The sequence below is a fragment of the Nipponia nippon genome, unplaced genomic scaffold (genome assembly GCF_047370975.1).
Source record: "Nipponia nippon isolate SJK-2023a ecotype South Korea unplaced genomic scaffold, ASM4737097v1 scaffold_9, whole genome shotgun sequence".
In the NCBI taxonomy this organism is placed as follows: Eukaryota; Metazoa; Chordata; class Aves; order Pelecaniformes; family Threskiornithidae; genus Nipponia; species Nipponia nippon.
In genome coordinates, this window is record NW_028262413.1 from 5,022,818 (window position 1) to 5,046,778 (window position 23,961).

Consider the following 23,961-nt stretch of genomic DNA (forward strand, 5'->3'; position numbering starts at 1 on the left):
AGCATATTCAAAAAGCGAGACTATACAGTGAAACCTGCAGTCATTAGTTAGGCCTTTCTTGGGCATAGCTTGGGACTGTCAGCTTGAAACCGGTCAGCAGAAATTTGTTGACTCGGACGTGGAGAAGAGGACCTTGAAGGAGCAGGGAGAATGAAATGGCATGTCCAAATGTTGATGTAACTTCTCTGGTTTTTGCAGAACTGTATGAAAATGTAACCAGGATCCTTTCGGTGCAATCATTTGACTGAAAATTCCTGCTTTTTTTTTTTTTTTTTTTAAATCACGTCCCACAGCAGAGATGGATGGGGGTGATTTAGGAGCAGGCTGTTCTTGCGAGCAAAGTTTGTAGCTTTGTGTTGCTCTTCCAGTGTCAGAGTTTAAGGCGTCACTCCTTTTTCTGAGCAATAGCGAAGTAGGTTGTTCCCGTGAGAGTCACTGTGTTGGGGCAACATTTGCAAGGAATTCTGATATTTTCAGTTTTATGTGAAGAGAAGGTTGTGAGGGAGGAAATAAATGGCCTTGACACATATTTGAAAAATGATGGAAACTTTTCAGCATTTTGTAAAATAAAATTACCTAAGTTGTTAAGAAAGATGGTTGTTACTGAAATGGTATGTGGGTTTAAAATGTAAAAATTCATCTTGAACAATGGGACTTGCTGTGGAGTTCTGTTAGTGTTGAGAAGGTTTAATTTAGCTTAGGTTAAAATCTCTCTGGGTAAACTCATCATCCCCGCTTCTTGGGAGGCTGCTGCTTCTCACCCGGGATGCGTGCGTGGGTCCTGAGCCTGTACTGACCGTGAACGTAACAAGTGAAATGGCCACAGTGGTTTAAAATTTTTTCAGGTGTTTTTTTTTCCACCCAGAAGTTCAAGATGCAATTCTGCCAGGGCAGTTTGCCCCCACTCCTGTTCCGGTTAAATCTATTGATTTAGCTCTAGCTATCATGTATGTGGCTCGAAACTGTGTGTATGACACCTCCGAAGCAGTATTCTGATTTTACTGTAGGAAAATTAAGGCACAAAAAAAGGATTAGCTTGCATAGGACATCTTATAGGCAGTGTGGAGGTAAAACATGGAATTTTTTCTTGACTCCTGGTCTAGTGGTGCAAATTGCCTCTCAGACTTTTTAGGCAGCCATCTCACCCACGCCAGTCCTCACCTCTTCCCACACGTCCATGTTTCATAGTGTTGTGTTGCTTCTGTTATATACCTTGGTTTCTTTCAGTAAAGCAACCAGTGGGTTTAATTCTGATGTTAATAGGTGTGCTGGAGAGCACGTTGTGTAGTGGAGACAGGTGAAAAAATCTCCTGTACGAGTTGTCGGTGGGGATGGTGGTCGTATGAGCCAGGGTATTTCTCCCGCTTGTTTTCGCTAGCATTGTAATGCTGTAAGATAATTTGGGTTAAGAACAACGTTACTACTGATTTATACCATCAGGACTGATAAACTACGTGAAGGAGCCTTCAGAGTGTCTTGGCAAACTGTGTTTGGATGCTTAGTGCACGCAAAGTCTATCTGCATTATTCAGGAAGATAATTCCTGTCTGTGCTGTTTTTCCTGCGTTGAGATCATTCTCCTATCCAACTGCTACCCAGCTGAGGTCTCGATGGTTCTCAGTTTTTCCATAATGACAAAATCAAATTAGCCCTACGATGACTGGTGCATGTGAAATTCCTCTCGGTTAAAGCACGTTGCCCTGAATATTTTCTGACTGTTTGTTTTTTTTTTTTCTTGGGAGAATTCAGCATCTTGTGTTTGAAAGGGAAAGGAGAAAAGATGCAGATGGGGAAATGCTGGTGTTTAAGGTACAGGGAGGAGCACGTAGCTTGCTTCTAGAACATAATCTGTCCAGCTGTGACTTAGTCATCTTCAGTCTTATATAAAATGCGTCCAATCTAAATAGTTGAGCATTTCCCTCCTGAATGCGGCAAACCAGCGTCTTTTATGCTTGTGTGAAGCTGTAACAGGCGCAAGCCATCTTCTTGGGACTGCCTTCATACTTGTGAACCTGCAGCATCCATCATGCTGTCAAGCCTCATTTACTCATGTGATGGGATTTTTTTTTTTTTATTCTGTTCCACAATTTTTCCAAGTTTAAAGAGGTTCCTTGCTGTTGGCAGGGAATACAGCGCTGATAATCCCAGACAGGAGAGCGGGGAACGTAACGTGAGAACAAGAGTGACGCTCCTGAGTCAGACCGAAGGTTTTGTTTGCCTCTGACAGGGCCAAAAATTGATGCTTAGGGAAGAACGTAAGGTGAGAGGATCACAGGGTCCTGGTAACATCTCTAATTTCAGTGTAGTAGTTCATGCTGTTACATTAAGTACAGCCCTGCTCTCAGTCACTTTGATTTCACATAGCTATTCTTTAAGGAAAGGGCTATAACTTGACTCTTATGACATGCTTTTATATGGATAAATATATGTCCATGTTAATCCTTTGTTTATATAATTATGTGGGTTTTGGAGGGGTGAGGGATGTTCTTGTTAGTGACTGAAGTAAGAACTGGTAAGCTTTGTAGGAACTGGCCTGTGTGAGTCGAAAGATACTCTCTGCTAGTTAAGGGACGGTGGACATCCTTACTTAGGTAGTGTGTAAACTCACAGGTGCTGTGAGTGTGTTTGTTAAATAAATGTATTCATAAAGATAGGTGCTGGTAAATCTTACCACTGTGGACATGGAAGATAACATTTAAAATGATATCAATACATTTGCCACTAGTCCATGTTTCATGAAACGGTGGGGAAGCTAACATCTTAAGTCACCTGTGTATGCAGTGGAAGAGCAGTCTCCTTTGGAGGTGCAGTTAGAGCTGGAGCTTCACTTGGGTAGTCTGAAGCATTCTTCAAAGGCTTCCAAGAAAGTGTTTGATGTAGTTTTAGTTTTAAAAAAAAATTGACACCTTTTTCATAAAAACTACAAATGTACTGTGCTCACGCTGAACACTTAATGGCTTGGGTTGATGCTGCCTGGGGACCTCTAGGCTGCAGTCTGTTGCATGATTTTCAATTCCCCCCAAAGAATTGCGGTAAATCCATATGCTGGTTTTTAGGCTGTGCTTGACAAACATGGTCTAGCTCATTTGTAGGCTGCTATGCCAAGTGTAGAAATGACTAGGTGAGATTTTCCAGTCTTTGTTAGGTGGAAAGTCAGATCATCAGGTTATTTTTGGCCTTAAAATGCATAGTTACGCAAACACTTAGTGGCCCTGGAGAAGAAATGAGCAAAGCCCCAAGCAACCTGATCCAAGTTGGCCCTGCTTTGGGGAGAGGAGGGGGTTTCAGTCAGTTAACCTTCAGTCGTCCCTTCCAACCTGGATTATTCTGTGGCTCCGTGGAAGCTGGACTGGGTGTAGGAGGTGGGGGGGGGGCATGCCTGTTTGGGGTGGAGGGGGCAAGAGTTAGGAGGAAGAAGGCAGGGTACTCTGACACTGGAAATAGTTGTGCTGGAGAAATTACATTAACAGTGGAGATCTAAAATATCTGGGATTGTAACTTGGAAAGGACCCACCTAGCTTTATAGGGGGCTGTGAGATTAAATCAGCTTTTAATTTACTGCCCTTTAGGATCTTTTTATCTGCATAGCATAAAATATTTGATAAAGCTTCTGTCAGAGAGACACTAGTGGGATAATAAAGTATGTTTAGGGAGCTCTGAATTGTTTTGCCACGTTTCAACAAAAGATATGAATCCATCCAGTTGCAAGGTGATGCATTTGTTAGCAAAACCGCAAACCCACCTATACATTGCGAAACAACATTTTGGAAAGCAGTAGCTCAAAGGGCTTAAGGTCTTTACAGCTAGTTGCCTCCACATGGTACATGGACCAGTATTTTATTGAAAAGGATTAATGTGGTTCTTGGGCATATTGAGGAGGAAAAAAAAAAAAGTGGGGGAAAGGAATGTGAAGCAAAAAGAAGTAATCTTATAAACACAGCAACGTTGAGACTGATACTGGAGTTGAATTTTGGTCTCCATGCTTCAAGAAGAATGCCAGTGTATTTGGAGAGAATTCAAAGGACAGCTGCAGAAATGATCCAGGGACTGGAAAATAAGCCTCATGATGTGAGGCTTAAAGGAGCTCAACTTACTCAGCTTATTGAAAAGACAATTGAGAGAGGACTTGATCTTTCTCTAAAAGGACTTGTGAGATTTGCTGACAAAGGCATAGCAATATCAACTGAGGTTAGACAAATTCAATCTTGAAGTACAGTTTCTTAGCAATGATAATAATTAAACATTGGAGTGGTTTACAGGGAAGGGGAAAGGAGCAAATGTTCATCTTAGCCTTTTAAAATAGGCCCAAATCCTTGCTTTCTGGAGAAAATATATTGTGATTTTATTCTTTTAATGGTGATAACGCTCCTTTCCTGACACTGGAGTTTAAGAACCTTTAAAGGGTTCGTACCGTGATCAGTTGGTGCAAGTTCAGATACAGACACTCGCAGTCAAAGCCAAGATCATGAAATTAAGATGAATTTAGAGGAGAAATAGTTAACCTGGTGCTAGAATACTGCCTTGCATAAGGCATATAAGATGTGAAGGGAACTCTGAAATTTAATGCTTTGTGGCTTGCATCGTTGGAACTCAGTTCTTTCCCATACTGCGTTGCTTCAGATGTTTAAGATATGGTTAAGGCTTTCTGAAAGCCTCTACAGAGAAGCCCTGATGTAACTGTGTACACTCACTGTATTCAGATGAGCAGTTCTGGATTCCAGTTGACCGGAGCAGAAGTCTGTAAATCTTTTTTCATCCTTTTTTAGAAACAGTATTAAAAAAAAATTGTACAATGGCAATATGATTACAATCCCTCTGAGAGGCAAAGTAAGCACAAGCTCTCCTGGTAGGTTTCATTCTTAAATTAATGTAGGATAGTCTCTGTCTCTCGAGTTAACTGGACTTAGTCAGAAAGTTTATTCGTGTTTGAAACAATATTAAATAATTGTCAGAAGCAGTATTCTAATGGTGCTTGTTTGCTGGTTTTCATGCCATCCAAATGAGAGTACTTCAGCGATTCTGCTCCTCCTTCACTGTGCAAATTCACCTGGGGAACTGGGTGACTCAGTTTGGTAATGGCTCCAGATCGTGCTTCTACTTTTTATTTGCGTTTGTCCATTCCACCACTCCCTTGATGGCTGCCAAGTTTCTATATTTCCATAGATTACCTTGTTCCAGAAGGCTTTGCAGACATGCAGAGCTCTTCCATTCCCTTCTGGTAGCTCTCAAAATCTGCTGCTTTGTGCAGGTGGAGCTCTGGTCGGTCCTGCCTGTCTGCACGCTCATCCTTACCTGCGCAGAGGAGAACGTGGAGCTACCTGGGCTGCTCTCGCCTCTTCTCCTGCACGGCTGCATTCCTGCTTCTCCTCTCCTCCTCCTCCGGGTCTGGCCAGGGAGGAGCCCCATCGCTCTCATCTCTGCAGCAAGGAAACACTTCTGTGTCCTAAGAAAGAAGAGGCAGCTCAAAACTCTGCAGCTTTTTGAACGCTGAGCCTTCTGTAGCTTTTTGAACGTTGAGCCTATCGGTTTGTCACATAAATCGAGCTATTTCTGAGGTGGGAAAGAGGTTGTCTAGCAACTGCAAGTTTCCTTGCTTAGGGCTAAAGGGATAGCAAACTGCAGAAACGTGTTGGGGCACTACACAGTGTAAAGCAAAGGCCTCCAGCTTTGAGATCTAGTGCAGCAATCCCTGCTACTCACCTTGTCCAGGCAGCCCTATCTGTCTTAACCTGCAGAAGCGACTCGCAGAAAGTGCCACACACAAAAAGAGATGGTGAAGGCTCAGCAGTAAAGAAATCTTCCCCCTTCCTGGCCTTCCCTCTCCCCAGCAGCGAGAGGCTGATGGAGACGACCTGCTGGAGGGAGGGTTGTCGGCCTCTTCAGCACGAGCAACTCCCGCGTTTCAACCTCTTAGTTTCATCGTGCGGTTGTACGTACCTGTGCTTAGTTGCCTTTGCAATAATCATGAAAACGTCCTCAATATATTACTCTGCTTATAATTCGGCAGTCAGAAAACCCAGCGGCTGCGGTAGCAGATAGCATTTCGTTATTGATGTGTTACAGAACCACTTGCTCAGCATCGCTTTCGCGTGAGCTCCACAACGAGCACTCTTGGCCAACCGTTTGATGTCAGTACTCGGTGTTACCACCCACATGCAGTTAAGGTGGTTGGTTACAGTGTTGTGCACTCGATAGAGAAGCTCTTCTCAAAGGAAGGAATTAATAATTTATCTGCAAGTCACCAGAAATAAATCTGGTTTGAGTGACTTTTGTCTTTATTCAGTCACCGGTTGCAGGTTTATGACTGCTGATTTCTGGTCATCTGCATTTACTTTGAAAATGCGTTCAACTGGATTATCCGCTTTTCATCTTGTTAACAAAAAATGGGCTAGTCAAAAAAGTGACCATGGCTCTCGGCGCCGTCTGTGCCTCTGAGCTTTGCGTTACTTGCCAGGAGTTACGAAGCAGGTATTTGGGAGCTTCCTAAGTGTCACACCTTCTTCGCCGTGGTTGTGAGAGCAAGTCTTTGATTATCTCGTTTTACCAAAAAACTTATCAAAATAACTTATCAAAACTTGTATTACATAAACCTTGATGGTCCAGTGTGTTGCCTGCTGACGGCTTACTGTGTAAATCTGATTACTGTAACATTGCAGTTGGGTGAACATCCAGCGTGCACAGAGGATCCAACATGCAGAGCCGGGGCTTGCCGTGCTGCCGTGTCGGTAGTACTTGCATTTTGGGATCAGCACATATCTTGCCAGTGTCAAAATACAATATAACACGAGATGTAAGTAAGTCAGAAAAGTGAACCACTGTAAAGAACATCTCTTGAACATAATTCAGCATCAGCAACCAGGTAGAAGCCCCAGAAGGCGAAACAAGGCTTTTTGGCTGATATGCTGCCTTTGGGCCTTCGTGATTGCTCTCCATCGCTGTCCTACTGACTCTGCTCTCTAACAGGTTTTATGCTGGGAAAAGTAGATCTGCAGGAAATGTGTGAATTTTCTAGGGGTCCCAGAACCGTCTTAAGTGACGAAGAGTGCCACTGGTCACCGGTGCCTGGGCAAGTGCCACGGTTGGTGGCATTTCCTACAACGACATCCCTGAGAAGGGGATGTGGTGGGGCAGTGCAGTGGGCTGAGCTCTGAAACCTGCCACAATGCTGGAAGATTGATGAAATCCTTATTAACCATGTGAAATTCACTGGATTTTAATGCTTCTCAGTGATTACATAGCTCAATTAGTAAATGTATGCGACTGTCTCACTGTGTGCGGTGCAGGTTGCAGGTGTTTTCGTAGCCGGGTTTCCCACTCGAGGCGTGTCGGACAGACCAGTGTTTGTTGGGACGCAGGACACGAGCATTACATAAGCTTGGAGTAACTTCCTTACAACACAGAGAAAAACGTATTTGCGTGATCTCAAGCCCAGGTGCAAGGCTGCAAACCTCGCCGGTCGCAAACCGCAGGGGCCGGGCTGGAGCCAGGAGGGCACTCGGTGATGGTTTGAGCCGGGGGGGATGGGTCAAAACGAGCCCTATAATGGAAAGCAAGGCTGAACCTTCGCTTGGGAGCCACGGCTCCATAATTGCCACACTGTGTGATGTTGCCATGGCTGCCCGGGCTGTCCCTGCATGGTTTCCTGGTGCGTGAGAGCAGGGCCGAGGCTGCCGGCGAGCGGAGAGCTGCCATACGTGTTTGGGGAGCTCAGGCGTGCGCTGGCAAGCCGCGGTGACGGGAGGATCCCCAGCTGGGAGATTTGAGGCTTTGAGCTCAGCCTCTCCCCCGTCTCTTCCCTCCAACAGACCAGAGGACGAGCTGTGATTTTTGCAGGACTCTAAAACCCCCTTTTACTTATTTCTCGCTATCGTAAGGTCCTTCGTTCTGCCTGAAGCCATGGTCACGCTAGGAGCGAAGTGGCAACGTGAAATGGAGGATCCTGGAGGGCATGGAGGGAGACCTGGGGGGGCTCGCTGGGCCTGGGGGGGCTCCGGCGTGTTTCGATCTGAGATCCTTTGGCCGCCTTGCCATCTGCATAGCCTGTGAATAGTTTTCTCTGGCACGGACCTTGTTCCTCAGTGTTGCATCATCTCTGGGAGAAAGGCCAGGTCCGGAGCCCCAGCACAAAGGCTTTCTGAAGCCGATGAAGCTTGTTCTGTGTGCGGAGCGTCTCTCTCCTTCCTGTCGTCCTTTCCACGGGATTCCTGAAGCGGCCTCCGTCCGAGAGCCCCTTCGTCAACAGCTGCTTTATCTCCGCCGCTTCCTGCACACCTGGCTGATGCAACGTCTGCCTTGGACACCGCTGCTGGAGTCTCCTCTGGAGCTGGCTTGTTTGCCCTGGCTGGGAGTGGCCAGGCAGGCAGCCTTCATCACGTGGGGGCCTTAAATAGATGTATAAAGGACGTACAGCCAGACCTGCGAGGCAGAGAGTATTTAGTGGGATTACAGAGAAATCTTTTTTCCAATTCTAGGACTGGAGGTTGCAATCCTACTCCTGGCAACTTGTTTGTGGTTAGCCTTCCACTGGTTGCAGCTTCGGGATGCTGCTCCGTGCCAGTAAATTCTGCTGATTCCCCTTCTATATTCAGCGACTTCCCGTGACTCTGGACTGTCCGGATTCTCATGGGAACTGTAATTCTCTGGGTTTGGATTTGATCCTAGTTATTGCTCTTTATTGCTCTGTTTCCCTCTGACCTTGCATGTGGTATAGGCTTTTCCCTGAAATCCCTTCAAAATGCAATTTTAAGGTCTAGAGGTGATGGGGTATTTTTTTTGGGGGGGTGTGGTGTGGTGTTGTCTGACAGCCTTTTTAATTCAGGGTTTGTCTACTTAGGGAAGTTTAATAGTTACACAGGTACAACCACTCATGTGAATACTATTACATTCACAAGCAACAAAATCTAGAACAAAGAAACACTCTGGTCTGCTAGGATTAAACCAGTGTCATCGACATTATTTAAATTAATCTGGAGTCTTATTTTAACTGTAGCCATTTTCTGGTGTAGGGAGGCCTCTTAAACTGAATCTGGAAACATAGGATTTCTATGGACAAGGTGTGGCGGACTGAGCAGCGGTGCTTTCCAGTGTTCCTGTTCCTGTTGTCTGCTCTGCCCCATTGCAGAAATTTATTGCCCCTATAACTATATCTAAAAGGCAATATGTATTTTACCTGCTTCTGCTTTTAGTCCAGTCCTCTTGGCATCAACTGCACTTGATGAGCCATGGCAACGTTTCCTTCCTGCCAGCTGTTTTGGCAAAGGCTTAGAGGGGACAGTCGCAGCAGTAACATCAGCTGCCACAGCTGGATTCACTGGAGGTTAGTTGTCAAGCCCTTAATCTCAAAATACCGGTTCTGAACCTTTTTGTTGGCAATTTCTTATTTTTGTGACATACAGACATTTGACTGTTCTCCTTCACCCCGTGGGAAAAGAGAGCGACTATCTCAGAGTATAGAACCGGCACAGCAAGGATGTGTTCTCCTCACTGCAGAATAGTTTTCCCCTGTGACTGTCCCAAATCAAAAGTTTGTAGAACTGAAAGAAAAGAGGGGTGTTTTCCCTCTTCCCTGTTTCATTTACTTTAGTAATTTGTGTGTCATCATTTCTGTCGGGTATCATGTATAATTCTTTTTTCTCTTGTATTGCTTTATACCTTTCAGGAAAGAAGATAAAACTATTTACAGAAATAAAAGTGTTTTCAGGGGGTCACCTTCCTTTCATTTTTGAAAATATCATTTTAAATGCTTTAGATTTGAAGAATTTGTCATCTTCACCAACGACTTGTTATGCTGTGAGATAGAGGCAATGTAAACCAATGTTCTTAGCATAGAAAGGGGCCAATAATTATTCTTCTGAGTCTATGGGATTTTTCTGACTTTCTCCACTATTACCATTATTTTTTAAGTTTTATTTTGATGATTAACATTTTTAAGATGTTAGCAATTTCATATAGGTTGCTAGATTTTCAGCATATTGTCTTGTGAAGTTTTCTTGAAGATTTCCTCTGTTTATGGCCCTTAAAGTTATGAGGACTTTCATATGAAGTTCTCTGTTGGGATACTTCTTTTCCCTTTACCTTGAGGTTGTTATTCCTGTAGAACATCATCTCTATCACCATCCTGCTCAGCAGACTGTGTGTGCAGACCACACAAAATGCAGGTAGGTCCCTCGTCGTCAGCGTGGGGTGCAGGCAAAGTTTCCTGCTGTCTGCCTGCCACCTCTCCAATAAACATACCTCAGAATAATCTGGTCTACCACGGATCACTGCTACTCTGTAATTTGCTTCCCCTTTCTAATTTGGCATGTATTTGTTTATGGAATTATCCTTCTGTATGACTCTTCAACCAATTTCAAATCGATATAAATTAAGCTTTCCAGTAAGGTTCTGTGATGCAAATCAGATGTTTTAAAAAAGTCCAAAGCAGCCCTTGTCTGCCATCTCCACCTCCGGAGTGTATTGGACTGTAAAGAATGTGGCTGAATTGTCCTGTAGAAGGTATATCTGGAAGCAAAGTCTTATCTGCCCTTCCTTTATCTCTTATTAAATTCTTCTTCTATTTCTTATCATAACACCTTAAATCCTCAGTGATTCCAAAAGAAAAACGGGGGGGGGGGGGGGGGGGGGGAGGGAGAGTCTGCAAAACAAAGAGGTTTTGCATAACTTCTTGCCTGATGAAGCAGCAGCAAAGTTTTGAGGTTATTCTTTTTGCTTTCATGACTAATCTCCTCTGTCCTGGGTCAGTTGCTGAGAATACTTGACTCTGCGTTTTGTAATTTCTCCGCTTGATGGTTTAATTTCTTTCAGTTGCTCACTGTCATCGTTTGTAGTCCCTTAGGGTGTAGTTTGCAGAAGAATTTAACTAAAATTGATGTTTTCTTCATCAGATAAAGTGATGGAATCCCATGGACAGACATGATGAAAATTGTCTTAAAATAGCTTAAACTTAGTTTAAGTAAATTTAATGAAAAGATTTTTAGTTTCCAGCTGTTTATCAGATTTTTTCAAAATCAGTTTAACTTGCTCGTACCACAGTTTTAAATGTCGCTTACATAGCCTTCACTGAGCAGCTTTTTCATGCTGACTTTGGCTAAGTAGGTGTATTCGTAGACATGCGTTGAGGTCGTTTCCAGTGCTTCCATAAAGTACTTTAAGAATAATGGGAATTGGTAATATAATTTCATATCTTGTATGGAACAACTTGACTGATGCATAGGCTCACGGATACCAAAAGCTGTTTGAAATCACCCGTGTCCTAAAAGCAGCTGTCTCGCCTTTCCCTGATCCTTGACTCCAGGTCTTGTGCAGCATGGTGAGCAGGATCAGGTCTCGCTGGGTTGTTGCTTTTTGACACACTTAACAATTTTTAAATGTTGTTATTCTTGTTCAAAGAGCTTGTCGGTGCTTTATCCTGGTTCTCCAGATCCCAGAGAGCAAGATGAGCTCTGAACCAAATGTATACATACGAGCATTTCTTTTTGCATATAGTCACTTATCTATAAAACAGGAAAGTCTTTAGAAAGCTAGAAGAGGGATAAATGTTTAACCATTGCATTATATTTGTCAGTAATTTGGTTATCATGGTGTGCGTACGTAGCTAGTAATGAATACTTGTGTTGCCTGTTATTTTGGTCCTTTCTGTTGTAGACTAGGGCCGAGTTCTCGCAGACCCCGTGGGATGGGTGGATTGCTGTCTTGCTTTGTCAGTCAGCTAGCGGGTGATAGACGGCACTGATGAGAATGGTAAATACTCATGTCAATATTTCATTTTTTTAAAACTGGCACAGTTGTTTCCTTGATGCTTAGTGAACCCAGCTGGTTTTCAGAGCAGAGCTAAGTATTTGTATTGGTAGATCAGGGCACAATTCAAGTACTTTTAGGAATTGTATCTTTCAGAGTAAGTTGGAGCTAAATGACTTCAGGATTTGTCTGCTCTGCCCCTGCCTCTGTGTAGGTGTCCTTATGGAACAGCGCGTCTGACATTCTGGGAATTTCAGGCATTTTTGAGCTAACCTTTTTAAATGCAAAAACCTTTGATCTGATTCTGTTTACACTAAAGGTGCTTGCCCTTCTGTGAGGATCTGCCCTTGACGTGAGGTTTATGGGTACGCTGGAAAGAACAGGCAGTGCTCGACTGGACTCGGGTGGACTGTACTGGCATTTGGGTGGCACCAGCTGATGGGGCGGGATGCTTTCGGTATGGTAATTGAAGGACTTCATGTTTACATTAGGTGCCCCATAGATTTTTGCCTATTCTGAAGTTTCCAGGGGAAAAGATGAATAAATAGGATCTATAAGCCTGCTAACTTTTTTATACTGCTCCACTTGCAGAGAGGTTTGCTACTGATGCAGACGACAGCATAAGTATGAACTGGTCAGAATTTGCTGGCTCTGTCCCAGATGAGGTTGATGGGGTGGATGCCAAGGAAGGCTGCATGGCAGAGCTGCTGTTTCCAGTTTGCCACCAGCTCTGGCCTATGGCAGTGTGAGATGTAGGAGAAAAACGTGCTTTGGATTTTGTAACTGGTAATGGCTTGGGAGCGTAAAGATGCGCAGCTCATTATATATGGAGCTCGTCCTATATAGGTGACCTGCAGGCCTGTTGCTGAGCACGAAGAGGAGGATGGCGGTTATCATTTGGGTGCTAGCAATCCTGGGTTGTCAGAAGTTTTGGGTCTGCATCCAGTTTGGGGAATTCAATAACTAGAGTTGTTGGGAGGTGTGGGGAGCGGTTCAGGAAGCACTTGTTTGTCCTTTGCTATCTGCGAACAAGAGGTGTGTGAGAAGTGGCCTTCATCAGTGCAGGCAGAGGGGATTTGCCCATCCTCCCTGCCCTGGCACACGTGTGGAAGTGGTATATAATCAGAAAAGGCTTTTCTCAGTTTGTCCATGATGTGTTTTGTACCAGCGTTACCTTCTTATCATTCTCGGCAATGCACAAGACGCTGGATGCGCAACGCTAAAATATTTCAAGTCCTCTGTAGACACCGACTCCCAGACCTGCGCTGATGCTGCAGAGAAATGGGCTGGATCTCTCTGTCCTCCCCCTGCTTGGTAACTGCTTTTCCCTTGAGCCTGTGACGATGGGAGGGTGCAGAAGGAGTGCTGCTCGTCCCCAGAGATTGTATAGCATCACCTGAGCCAGCACCAAACAGCGATGGAGTCTGGGCATCTGAATTTAGGTAACACCTGCAGCTTGTGAGGCTGCACCCACGATTTTTGTCCAGGAGTGAATTTTTCATGGCTCTCACAAATATTTTTGTAGAGTCTGTCACCAGGCGTTGCACGCCCCTGGTGCCCAGAGGTGTCTGTGAGACCAGGGCACTAGTGAAAACGGGAGCAACCGCATCTTGAAGGAGGAAGCTCTAGCAAACTGTTTGACTGACCATGCTTGATTGTCCCTCTTAATTCTGGCTTTTAACACCACAAGTGATGAAAATAGTTTCCAGCAGTAAATTTTCTGCATCTGCTTTATTCGTAACATGGACAGCAGTGGTTGTGGAAGTGAGCCAATGCAGCGCTGCGGCTGTTGCATCCTAAACACCGTTTCGAAAATTAAATTCACTGTTATAGCAGGTGTTGCCTAACCTTCGCTTGGCCAGCTTAGATTTATTACAGTCCTTTCCATCGATACAGGATGTCACCTGGAATAACTGAATAGCATCTATTTACATTTTAGCTAAGGCGACCACTTAGGGTTTTGGTCTGAAGGTGGGTGAGCCCCTTGGTGTGTGACCTGTGCTGAGTGAGAATCGGGGATACCAGCGCTGGGGTGGCTGTGCAGGTGGATGCTCATCTGCGCTGTTTTGATGATGTTGGGGAAGACCAGGTGTCTTTATACTGGTATGACTGGTTAAGGAGGAAGGAGTGTAGATGCCAAACGTGGGGAAAAAAATATATCTTTAAATCCTGCATTTTCAAAACCAGCTAAGTATTATTCACCTGTTAGGCCATCAAAATTCCTGTTTCCATTTGATTTCAAGAAGAATTGTATCACAAGGAAGATAAGTTTGTGCTGTGGTCTGAAGCTCATAAAATTTTCATTAAGACTTTGAATTTTAGGAAAACTTCTTCCAGTGGCACTGGAGAAAACTCAGTGCAACTTTTTTCTCTGATACACCTGTATATTTTGGAGGGGGAAGAGGTAAGAAGGAGCTTGAGGATTGTATATACAGAAATTAGGCGGTTTGATGGATGAACGTTTTGATCTCAACCCCAGTATTTTCTGTGCAGGCTAATGTTTTGGGTGTTACCAGCCCAAGTTTCATGAAGACCAGACTGCAGTCTAGCCCGAAGGTGATGTGGTCTTGGACAACACTTGAGATTGGTGTCAGCAATTCATTTTGAATGTCACGTTGTCAAGGTTGAAAGTACGCATAGAACAGCAGCAACAAACAGCAAAATCTGAGCGCGGGTGATGGTTGGGCTGGTACTGCTGGGCCAACACAAAAGCGACTGAACTGGAATTCGCCTTGTCTAGCCTTTCCGTTTGGTATTTCACGTTTCTCCAGTAATCTCTTTCCCAAAAGTGGGAGTTACTGTTGCACCGAAACAAGGTGTTTGTACAGCATTGATGGAAAGAGGATTTCCTATGAGAAGTGGCTGAAAACTTGTCCCAGTTACCCCAGGACTGGCCAGGTACCCTGTGACTCTCAAGTCCAGAAGCTGCACCTGAAATCCTCTGGTTCTGCTGAGTCACGAGCAGGCAGGAGGCTGGAATTTGTCTGAGGAAAACTCGGGCTGCTGCCAGCTGGGTATGGTCATGGCAAAGGCAAGAGATCAACAGCGGCGGGGGAAAAATCTAAGCAAGTATTTTAAAATATTGGAGGGGGGCGGGATGGGGACACACACGGACGGTTTCTGTGTCCCTTAAAAGAGGGAAGGGTGCTTCAGACCCTGAGAAACCTGTCCCGTTTCTTGTAACCTTGTGCCAGAGTTCTGTGTGACTGGGTTGAAGCAGAGATTGATGTCCGTAGCTTTTAGCTCTATTTTAGCAGCGGTTTGACTCATCTGGTGTGAATGTCACAAGCATGAGAAGGGATAAATGAGACACTTCCTAAAGGTCCTTTTCTTTTTCTTTTTATTTTTCAAAAAAATACACTCAAGGACACCTGGGCTGTCTTGGGTTTGAGCTGCTTGCGAGCTGAGTCCTGCCTGTTTTCTTTTTCATCTCCCACCTCCCTGCGAGACCGTTGCTTTGGGGCATAACAGGGAATTGCCACAGACCACTTAAAAATCTACGTGCTACTTCTGTAATTCGCTGTATGCCTGTCATACTATCAGAAAGATTTCTCTTAGGGATATATACTGAAGAAGGAAAATATTTCCTTGTGCTGAGAGAATTGGCCTGCCTTTTAAGACAGGAAAAGGCAATATAGTGTGTGGTGTTTAAACTTTTTGACTCTCTCGCTCTTCCTTCATTTGCCCTCGTAGTGAGCGTGTGGTTTTGTGTTTCTGGGGTTTTTATGTGTTAAACAATGGCTGGACTATGGTGTGCAAAGGCAGTTCCCTGTGAGAAATTCACTCCCCCCAGGAAAACTTGGCTCGCCGCCTCTCTGTAGCCCAGGAGGGTTTGCTGGCAGAGCCCCCGAGATGCCGGGGAGCATGTGACGGCTGGCTGCGAGCGCAGGCTGGCTCATCCGCGCTGCCGGAGCCGGGGGAAGGACCGCGGAAAGTTATCCAAGGCCGCCCTTAAAAGTTTAACGTGCAGAGAGGATGGCTAAATTGTCGCCGGTTTTCTTTGGTTTTGGAGCTACCTTTGCTACGTGCTGAAACGCCGCCTTGCTCTGTATCGTGGGGGTTTTCTTTAGAGCTGCGTAGAATAATAGAGCTCCTTTATGAACGTCTGCGTTATTGAGGTTATTTACATAACGAGGAGCTGATCCCATTTCACCTCCATCTGCCATCCGACCCTTGGAAGTTCGCATTTATCAGTGATTTTGCTCGCTGCCTTAGCAAAACGCTGCGGTCAGCAGGGAAGGTGGAGCCCGGGCGCGGGCTTCCCTGCCGGCCCCAGCACGGCCGGCGGCTGCGCCCCGTGATGCTGCCGTGACTCACCCCGGCTCCCCGCGCCGAGCCAATGGCCCCGCCGTGTTTCTCATCGGAGCGGCCTATGCGCGAGCGCCCAGACGTCTGACGTGGCTCTGCCGCGGGGAGGTGTCAGCTGGGATTTCGGAAAGTCGGGGCCCGCTGCGTCAGGGCTCGCCAGACTGAGTAATCGGTGCAGAATTCAGGACGAGCCTCGCTGGCCGAGGGGAGGCCGTCAGTGGCGCGGGGATGGCTGCTCTGCCGGTCACGCTCACCCGTGCCGTGTGCCCAGTGAATGCAAATACAAGCTGATCTCGAGGTCTCGGCTCGATCCACCTTGGCTCCACCTCATTGTCCTCCCCGATGGGGCTTTGCCTGCAACTTGTTTGGGGAAGGAGTTAGGAAATGCTGAGGAAGGGCTGTGGGTGATAGGTGACAGCTGCTGCTTATATGCAGAAGGAGCTAATAGATTGCTTATCTGATAATTAGTCCTAAGTTTAGTTGGGGGAGGGGGGGAACTGTCATTATTGGCTTTATGGCAAAGCAGCTCATTGCATGTCAATCCAAGACACACACCCAAAAAAACCCCCAACCGAACTACCTCTTCCCTGGCCCACATATGAAAATGAAGTAAAAATGACGCGGCATGTCACTGATGGACATCTATTTCTGCTTTTCTTTTGCCGTGAAAGCCTTCTTTAGGGGTATACAGGGAGACCTCATCCTGTAACCGAGATGCAATGCTTTGTTTCTACCCCGGTAGGTTTCCCCATGTCCGTGACGTGTTGGCCGAGGCTCTGCGGCTCCTCTCCGCCCTCGGAGCGGCCAGTCGCTGCCCTCTGGACTCCGTGATCCCCGACGGGCGTCATGAGCATTGCAATCCCTCTGGGAGTCACCACACCAGATACGTCCTACTCCGACATGGCTGCAGGATCGGAGTGAGTGTTACCCCATGGAGGAGGGGAGGGTGTCAGAGGGCTGCCCTGGAGTGGGGCTGCAGGATCAGTGCCGGTGCTTTCTCCACTCAGCAGAAAGGGGGTGCTGCTCCTCTGGCTGTGTGAGAGATGAATGCAGAGACAGACTCTGAGTGTTTAACAAACGCAGTGTTACGGAAATTGGTAAGTTTGACACAGGAGATGGGGAAAAGGAGAATTCCAACAGTATGAGGCACTCGACCATGGGTTTTGTGTCAGCTTGGCTAGTAAGTCTATACTCAAGTGCAGGCAGTTGTGTGTTTGCTGTACCCGTGCTTGACGTTGGCAAGGTACAAGCCAGCTCCTTTTCCAAAAGCTGTGTTATATGAGGGGTCAGTGCGCTGAGCCTCCCTCTCAGTAGAGCACACTAGCTCAGACTCAGTACCAATCTTCCATGACTGATTTCTGGACCCCTTTGGAGCTTGGCCAGAGATGTAAGACAGCACCAGCCTGTGTAGACACCTTCATTTTGTTTCTGCCCCTGAGCAGGTTCCAAGCAGCACACATCAGCGGGCAATCCTTCAGGGTCCCCACCACAGGACCCTGTGCAGGGCCCTCACCACGGTCCTGTCTCTGAGGCCTGTTGGACCATTGCTTTTAAAAGACTCTGCTTCTGCAGGAGTCAGGAACATTTCAACTCCAGAAAATATTGCATTGTGATCTTTTCTTAAAACCCTTGTTAGAATGATGTCAGCTCGGATGAGTACTATGTTTTTGTCGGGGGCGAGAGGGAGGGCTCAAGTTATTTCTGTGTGCTTCTACCTCCTGCTTTCCTGCATCCTTCTTTGAAATACGGACTGTAGCATCTCTTCACACAAATTTACAAAGCGCATTTTGGAGATAGATTTCCCCAGTGTATTACTTAAAGGTACCTACTGTGCAAATACCTGTGTGTCAGATCGATCAGTGTAGAACAGATATCACTCCAGACTCTATTAATTTTGAGCTGTAAGAGCAGTGGGCTAGGGTATGAATCATTGTTTTTTCCCTTCCATCTTGCCCCGATTTGACTATGCACAGAGTTTGACTACACAGGCGCACTCTCTGCACGACTGCTAATGCTCTTTTTTGTCTGTCTTGGCACTGGCCCCGTTCTAGGCATTCTTCTTCGTGATGCTTCATTCCATCCTAAAGCCCATATTTTTACATGTTGTTTTTAAACGAGGAGTCAGAATCTCCTAAGTCACTCATCTGCAGGGGGTATATGATCCTTCACTTTTCAAGATTTAACGTTCAGTATTGCTTGTCACCATGCTTCTCCCACACCAGCACTTTAAAGACTCAACATACAGGAATTTTAAACTGTTTATGACAGGGGAAAGAGTGCTAAATAGTTTACTCATGTACTAGGCACTTTGCTTTCAGAGCTGAGCATGGTAGAGAGAAGAGCCAGATATATCTACGCATGTCCCTTGTAACATTTAAATATCAAAAAGACTGTCTGCAAGCCTTCTGCAAAGCATTTTCTTTTTCCCCGGTTGTAAGAAATTTGTAGATCCAACTTGAGGCTAGGCTGGAATGCTTTGAAAAAAGGCTTTTGAAGATTTCTGAACTGGTTTCTCTCTTTGTTTTCTAAAGATTGGGAATGCCAGGACTTTATTCTCCAGGCTTTGCATTGATGCACTGTTACTTACCGCTGAAGTGTCCTTCGCGAGTCTGTTCAAAGTTAAGGCTATCCTCCACTTCTCCTTTGAAACTCTGCTAGTTTGATGCATGAAGTCTGGGGTACCTGAGCTTCTTGTCTCTTACAAGGGATTGATTTCAAAGATGTGCATCATGAAGGGGATGGTAACAGGAAAGCAGTGGGAAAGTAAAAAGAGAACTAGCTGGCCCTCTTTTCAGGCTGAGCTTTAGCATCTTCCGCTGGCCTCTGATACAGAGGGGAGGTGAAAACGCAGAAGGGTGTTTGCGATCATCTGAGGGTGACACGGAGGCTGCAGAGCAGTTTTGCTGTGTTAGTCTGACTGTGTACTGGAAGTTGTTGAAGCTCCTTGGCGGGCTGCTGCTGAGGAAGCGTGGGCCCCAGCGTTGTTGCCCCTGGACACCGTTGCACCAGCAATCTTGAAGTTTTATTGCTAATGCTTGTGACAGCATTGCTGGTATTCCAGGCTGACTGCAGTTAGGAATGTGGGTGACTTGGACAGAGGACAGATCTGCCACTTAGGCTCCTTTCTTTCTAATGTTGTTTCCGAAAATACGATTAAACCTGAATGAATTTAACTCTATGCCAATCTGGAAGTCCTAAAGGACTGCTGCAAAGATCCAGCAAGGCTGGATTATGTGGCAAGCTCTACACAGTGTCTTTTATTAAGAAGTGTATCCTCTGAGAAGTATCGCCACCTATAACTCCTGCTTTTGACAATTCATCTGGCTGTAGTTACATTGAAAACCAACTGAATTTATCATGTCATGCTCTTCAATCCTGAGCTACAGAAGTGCGGTTTGCATAGGTTTAAGGTCTTCTACTTTCTGCAGTTCTTTGTACAATGAATTGTTGCTGCTTTATGCTGCAAAGACAGATCCACCTTACTCCCGAGTAAGCCAGAAGCTCAGAAGGTTAGTGCATTGGAGAGTATATTGGGTTTAGTGGCAGGGTGGGGCAAACCTCAGTGCAGCAGAGATTTCCAGAGCTAATAGGAAGTCCAAAGGGCACAGGGGTTAGTGTTCTTGGGTGGTGTCTGAACACTGCCCCACGCGTGACCAGCGGCCGTTGTAGTTTGAGTACTGCCCGATTCACGCTGACAATGTAGGACCCACTGAGAACCCTGCGAGATCTCACCAGAGCAGCAGAGGTCCAAGGTAAAGTTTTTCTTTCCTGTATTTTTCTTCCCTGCTTGCTCAGCTCCACGCTATAATTTTGAAGATTTCACCTGCAGACATGATTCAGTAATATTCTTCTGTATTCTGATATGGGCCCTGCTTCTGATCTGTGCAGAGGTTAGCTGTCTTGTATCTTCTGCTTGTAACAGACCGTGTTTCCTTGCTGCTATTCCGTCTGTAGCCTCATTATCTAATATTCCCCGCATTGAATTGCGGCTGTCCCTCCTCTGAGTAGGGTTTCTGCAGCTTTCTGCGAAGGATATACCTTTCATTTTAGCTGTTTTTTTTCACCACCATGTGGTGAAAGAGTGCATTGTACCTCAGCAGCAAATTTCCCGTTCAGCACGTTGCACACCATGTTGCTGTATAGAAAGCACAGGGCAAATCTGATTTGTCTGTGGCCACTGTCTGTCCAGGTCATGAATTTTGTTGCCTCTTTGTAACAGGAATCTCCAACTCCTGGTAGTTGCTGTCAGGACAGCTGCAGGTTTCATGCAGACTTTATCACAGAACGTTGGACTCGGCTAACAATTAGTATCTGAGGGAGGGATAAACAAGCGCGGCTGCAGGAAAGCTGCTTAGCTGCTATGTGAAGTAATCTGTTGCAGAGATAACATGGCAGTACTGTTCAGTGGCTTTGAGATTAGGCTGGCTGAGTTCAGATGTGAATGCTGAACTAGACCCAACTTCCTCAACTATAAGGAAACTGAGCTTCGTACCTGCTAATTATCTTTTTAACTTCCTAGATTGAGACCCAGTTTAATGCGTTATCCAGGGTGGCCCTTACTCAGTTCCTTCCCTCTGAAAGCAGGTTCATCCTGTACAGCTTCTGCACACATGATGCCTGGTGAAGCGCATAATAACACCTCGATTTCGTGAAGTTTCTTCATTTTGAGCTCATGTGTTGAATAGAAAAGAGCAGTGAAATACTGGCACTAAAAAAATGATGTTGTATTGATGGGTTTTACTTCTGGCCCTTTCTGCAGCCCAGAGTCTGTGGAAGCTAGTCCAGCTGTCAGTGAGAAGAATGTGTACTCCAGCCACGGCTATGGGGCCACCCAGAAACACAGCTATCGCGGGCTGCCTTACGCAGTGAGTACTCTCTCTGCAGTGAATCAGCTCTTTACTGTCTACTTTACTCTTTTCTCCTTGTTCCATAGTTCTTTGCCTGTTAAGCCTTAGGAGTTTTGTCTTATTTATGAGGCAACACTGAGTTACAGCTGAGTTCTGCCGTGCATTTCGCATTTGTGTGTTTATTGTTTGTGAAGCCTTGCATACTCTATAGCAAGCTTTATTAGTGTTCTAGGTGATAGATTTTTAACTGAATGAAGTATATGAATGAAGTGTGAATATATGTGAATATATAATATTTTCATGTTGGTAATTTTATGCCCCGTTTGGTTTATTGTGCACTATTTATACTTGTTTCAACTGTGCAGTTTTCATATTGGTAACTTATAACTATGAGAAACGAGGAACAGTCAGGAAGAGTGGGAGCATGGCTTGAAACTATGGAATGAATGGGATGTCACAGGATCATTGAGGTTGGGAGGGGCCTCTTGAGATCGTGCGATCCAGCCCCCCTGCTCAAGCTGACTCTGCTGGAGCAGGTTGCCCAGGACCGTGTCCAGTTGGGTTTTGAATCTCAACAGTTGGAAACTCCACAACATCTCTCTGGGCAACTGGTTCCCATGTTTGACCACTGGTGTCATCTTGGATTATTAGCAGTGTGACAGTTAATGTCAAAATAGCCTAGTTGTTTTCATAGGTTTTGAATTTAATTCATTGGTGCAGAAGAAAACCATTCACATCTTTCAGAGCTATTGCTGTACCTTCTTGGTAGATTGAGGAAGTCACACTGCTGTTTTACACCAGTTGTTAAATAATAACCTGGGAACTGTGGATTTGGGACTTCAGTTTCTAGGCATCGTATCTTCACGTTAAAAGTAGTACTGCAAATACTCGTTTTCAGGATCATAATTATGGAGCCCCTCCTCCTCCAACGCCACCAGCCTCTCCTCCTGTTCAGACCATTATACCTCGTGCAGAACTGAACGGCCTGCACTCGCCTGATGAGGAGAACTCCGGGGACAGTGAGAGCTCCTCAGAAGGAGAATCAATTCCCACTTGGTGCCACTGCAGTGTCTCCCAAGATGGTTTCCTCCTCAAGTGTGAAAAGTGCAGGTAAGCTTTGGTGCAGTGCAGATCTGGACTGCTCCTTGTGTTGACTTCTCATACCGAACCATGTCACGTTTGGGCTGTGGGACGGACTTCCTTTTGCTAACTGGAGCGTTCTTTCCAGTGCTTTACCCAGTATTGACCCTCCTCCTTTGCGTTGTCAGCCTGACAAGTGTTGGTGGCACCAGGAGTGGAGATGAGGATGTTAAATCGATGTTCTTATCATCCTGGGCCCCACTGAGGGCACGCATCTTGTGACATCCTGTTGAATTTCAAGTGACTTTACTCCTACAAACCAGCTTCAATTGTGCATTCTCCTTTGGCAGAGGAATGAGCAGGGGGAAGGTGATCAGACTCCGCCGCCGGAAGCAGGACAACGTCTCAGGTGAGCTTGAGGTTGTACTTCTGATAACAGTGACTTTTGCTTTCTTTCTACAAGACCTTTGTCTTTTGGCTGCTGTAATCGTCTAACTGTGATCAGTGCCTGCTAATGTTCTTTGCCTCCCAGCCACTGGGATTTTCTCCTCTCCTTCTGCCTCACCTCAGTTAGCTCTTGGGAAAAACAGATTATCTTGTGAACAGAAAAGGGAAATGTTCATCAGTGCCATTCCGTGAGATGTCAGAAGTTTGGGAGACCTGGTCCCAGTTTGGGTGGGAAAACTGAGGTGGTATAGTTTTCTCAGGGAAGAGCTATGCAGGGTCATCAAGTCGTCTTGATGAAAATGGACATAAGGGTAAGCTGTTCTCTCTGGGATGAATAAAAACGTTGCTAACGAAGCACTACTCTCTATAGGTGGGGACAGCAGTGCAACTGAGAGCTGGGATGAAGAACTATCTCCCTCTACAGTGCTGTACACAGCTACGCAGCACACCCCTACAAGCATCACGCTGACTGTCAACCGCGTCCGTAGAAGCAAACCTAAGAAGAGGAAGAGGAGTACAGAAAAAGCTCGCACTGCTCCAAAGGCCAAAAAGATCAAGGTATGTGGAATGAGACAAGGTTGCTGCAGTTCCTTCCAAATGCTGTGTGGAGTATTGTTGACAAGCTGGCAGTAGACAAGAAACTTTTGTCCTGTCAGGAATTGCTCTTTCTGGTGTAATAACATGACACCTTGTATTTGTGACCTGCTAGAGTACGTGGCTGTTGGTTTAAAAATTACCTTACTGGAACTCCACCCTTATTTCCCAACGCTGTTCATTCATGCTCAGAGCTTGGATTCGATTACATATTTTCCCTTCTGCTCTATTAGGATTTGGGGAAACAGCTCTTGGAGTCTGTCTGTTTGTGGCAAAGGGGCAGTGTGTGAATGGAATGAAAAATGAAGGGAGCATGGCATTTCTTAGCAGGCTATGTTAAGGAATCTGGGCTGCAGAGCTTCTTGGCACTGTTCTTCAGGGACAGAGATAGTGCCTGTGTGGAAAACTACGTAGGTAGTGATGAACATTTGTTGAGGGATGACTTTACCGTCTTGTTTGTGACGGTTTGGGGACTGAAATAATTTTGGATTGCATATATTGGAATGCCCGTGTGTAAGCAGCTGGTTCTTTCCCATCATCTGCTAGCTTTACCATTCTTTTCCCCAGGTTAGGGTTCCCTTGAAGTTCTTCTGGTAGGCACTGATTAAATAAAAAACTGGGAGCAGGAGCCATGTGAGGTCTTCAGGTTTGTTGTTGTGAACCAGCTTGATTCTGTTGCTGTCCCTTTCTTCTGTCAAAGCAAGTGCGGTTAGTCGGGACAGTTTTGGTTTTGATCTTGGGATTTTTACTAAGTATGAGGCAGGCCTTTTTAGTTCAGAAATCCTGGCCGTCAAGCTTTTCAGCAGTTTCCACTGGATTTGCATTGCAGAGTCTTTTTGTTCAAGTCCATTGCTTCTTGTGTAGGTCTTCCTGTAATTCTTGCCATCTTTTGTCTGCTGGAGTAAGATCTAGTGTGGTTCTGGGATGCTAATTCTGAGGAAATATATAAT

General features: G+C 45.5%; 1 protein-coding gene across 13 annotated transcripts in view; it reads left to right on the forward strand.

Annotated features, from left to right (window-relative positions):
• Positions 1-23,961, forward strand: part of SETD5 (SET domain containing 5) — a 68,981-nt gene that overhangs the window by 9,765 nt on the left and 35,255 nt on the right. For 12 of the 13 annotated variants that reach the window (XR_015701681.1, XR_015701682.1, XR_015701684.1 and 9 more), the window contains exons 2-6: positions 16,786-16,960; positions 20,803-20,908; positions 21,789-22,000; positions 22,321-22,379; positions 22,788-22,975. Coding sequence is in view for 9 of the 13 variants with exons in the window: in XM_087745423.1 (XP_087601549.1) it covers positions 16,890-16,960; positions 20,803-20,908; positions 21,789-22,000; positions 22,321-22,379; positions 22,788-22,975 (636 nt within the window). In the remaining 4 variants the exon portion in view is untranslated. Of the gene's footprint in view, positions 1-14,228; positions 14,801-16,785; positions 16,961-20,802; positions 20,909-21,788; positions 22,001-22,320; positions 22,380-22,787; positions 22,976-23,961 lie in introns of all 13 variants that reach the window. The other variant, XM_087745425.1, reaches the window with a different exon arrangement.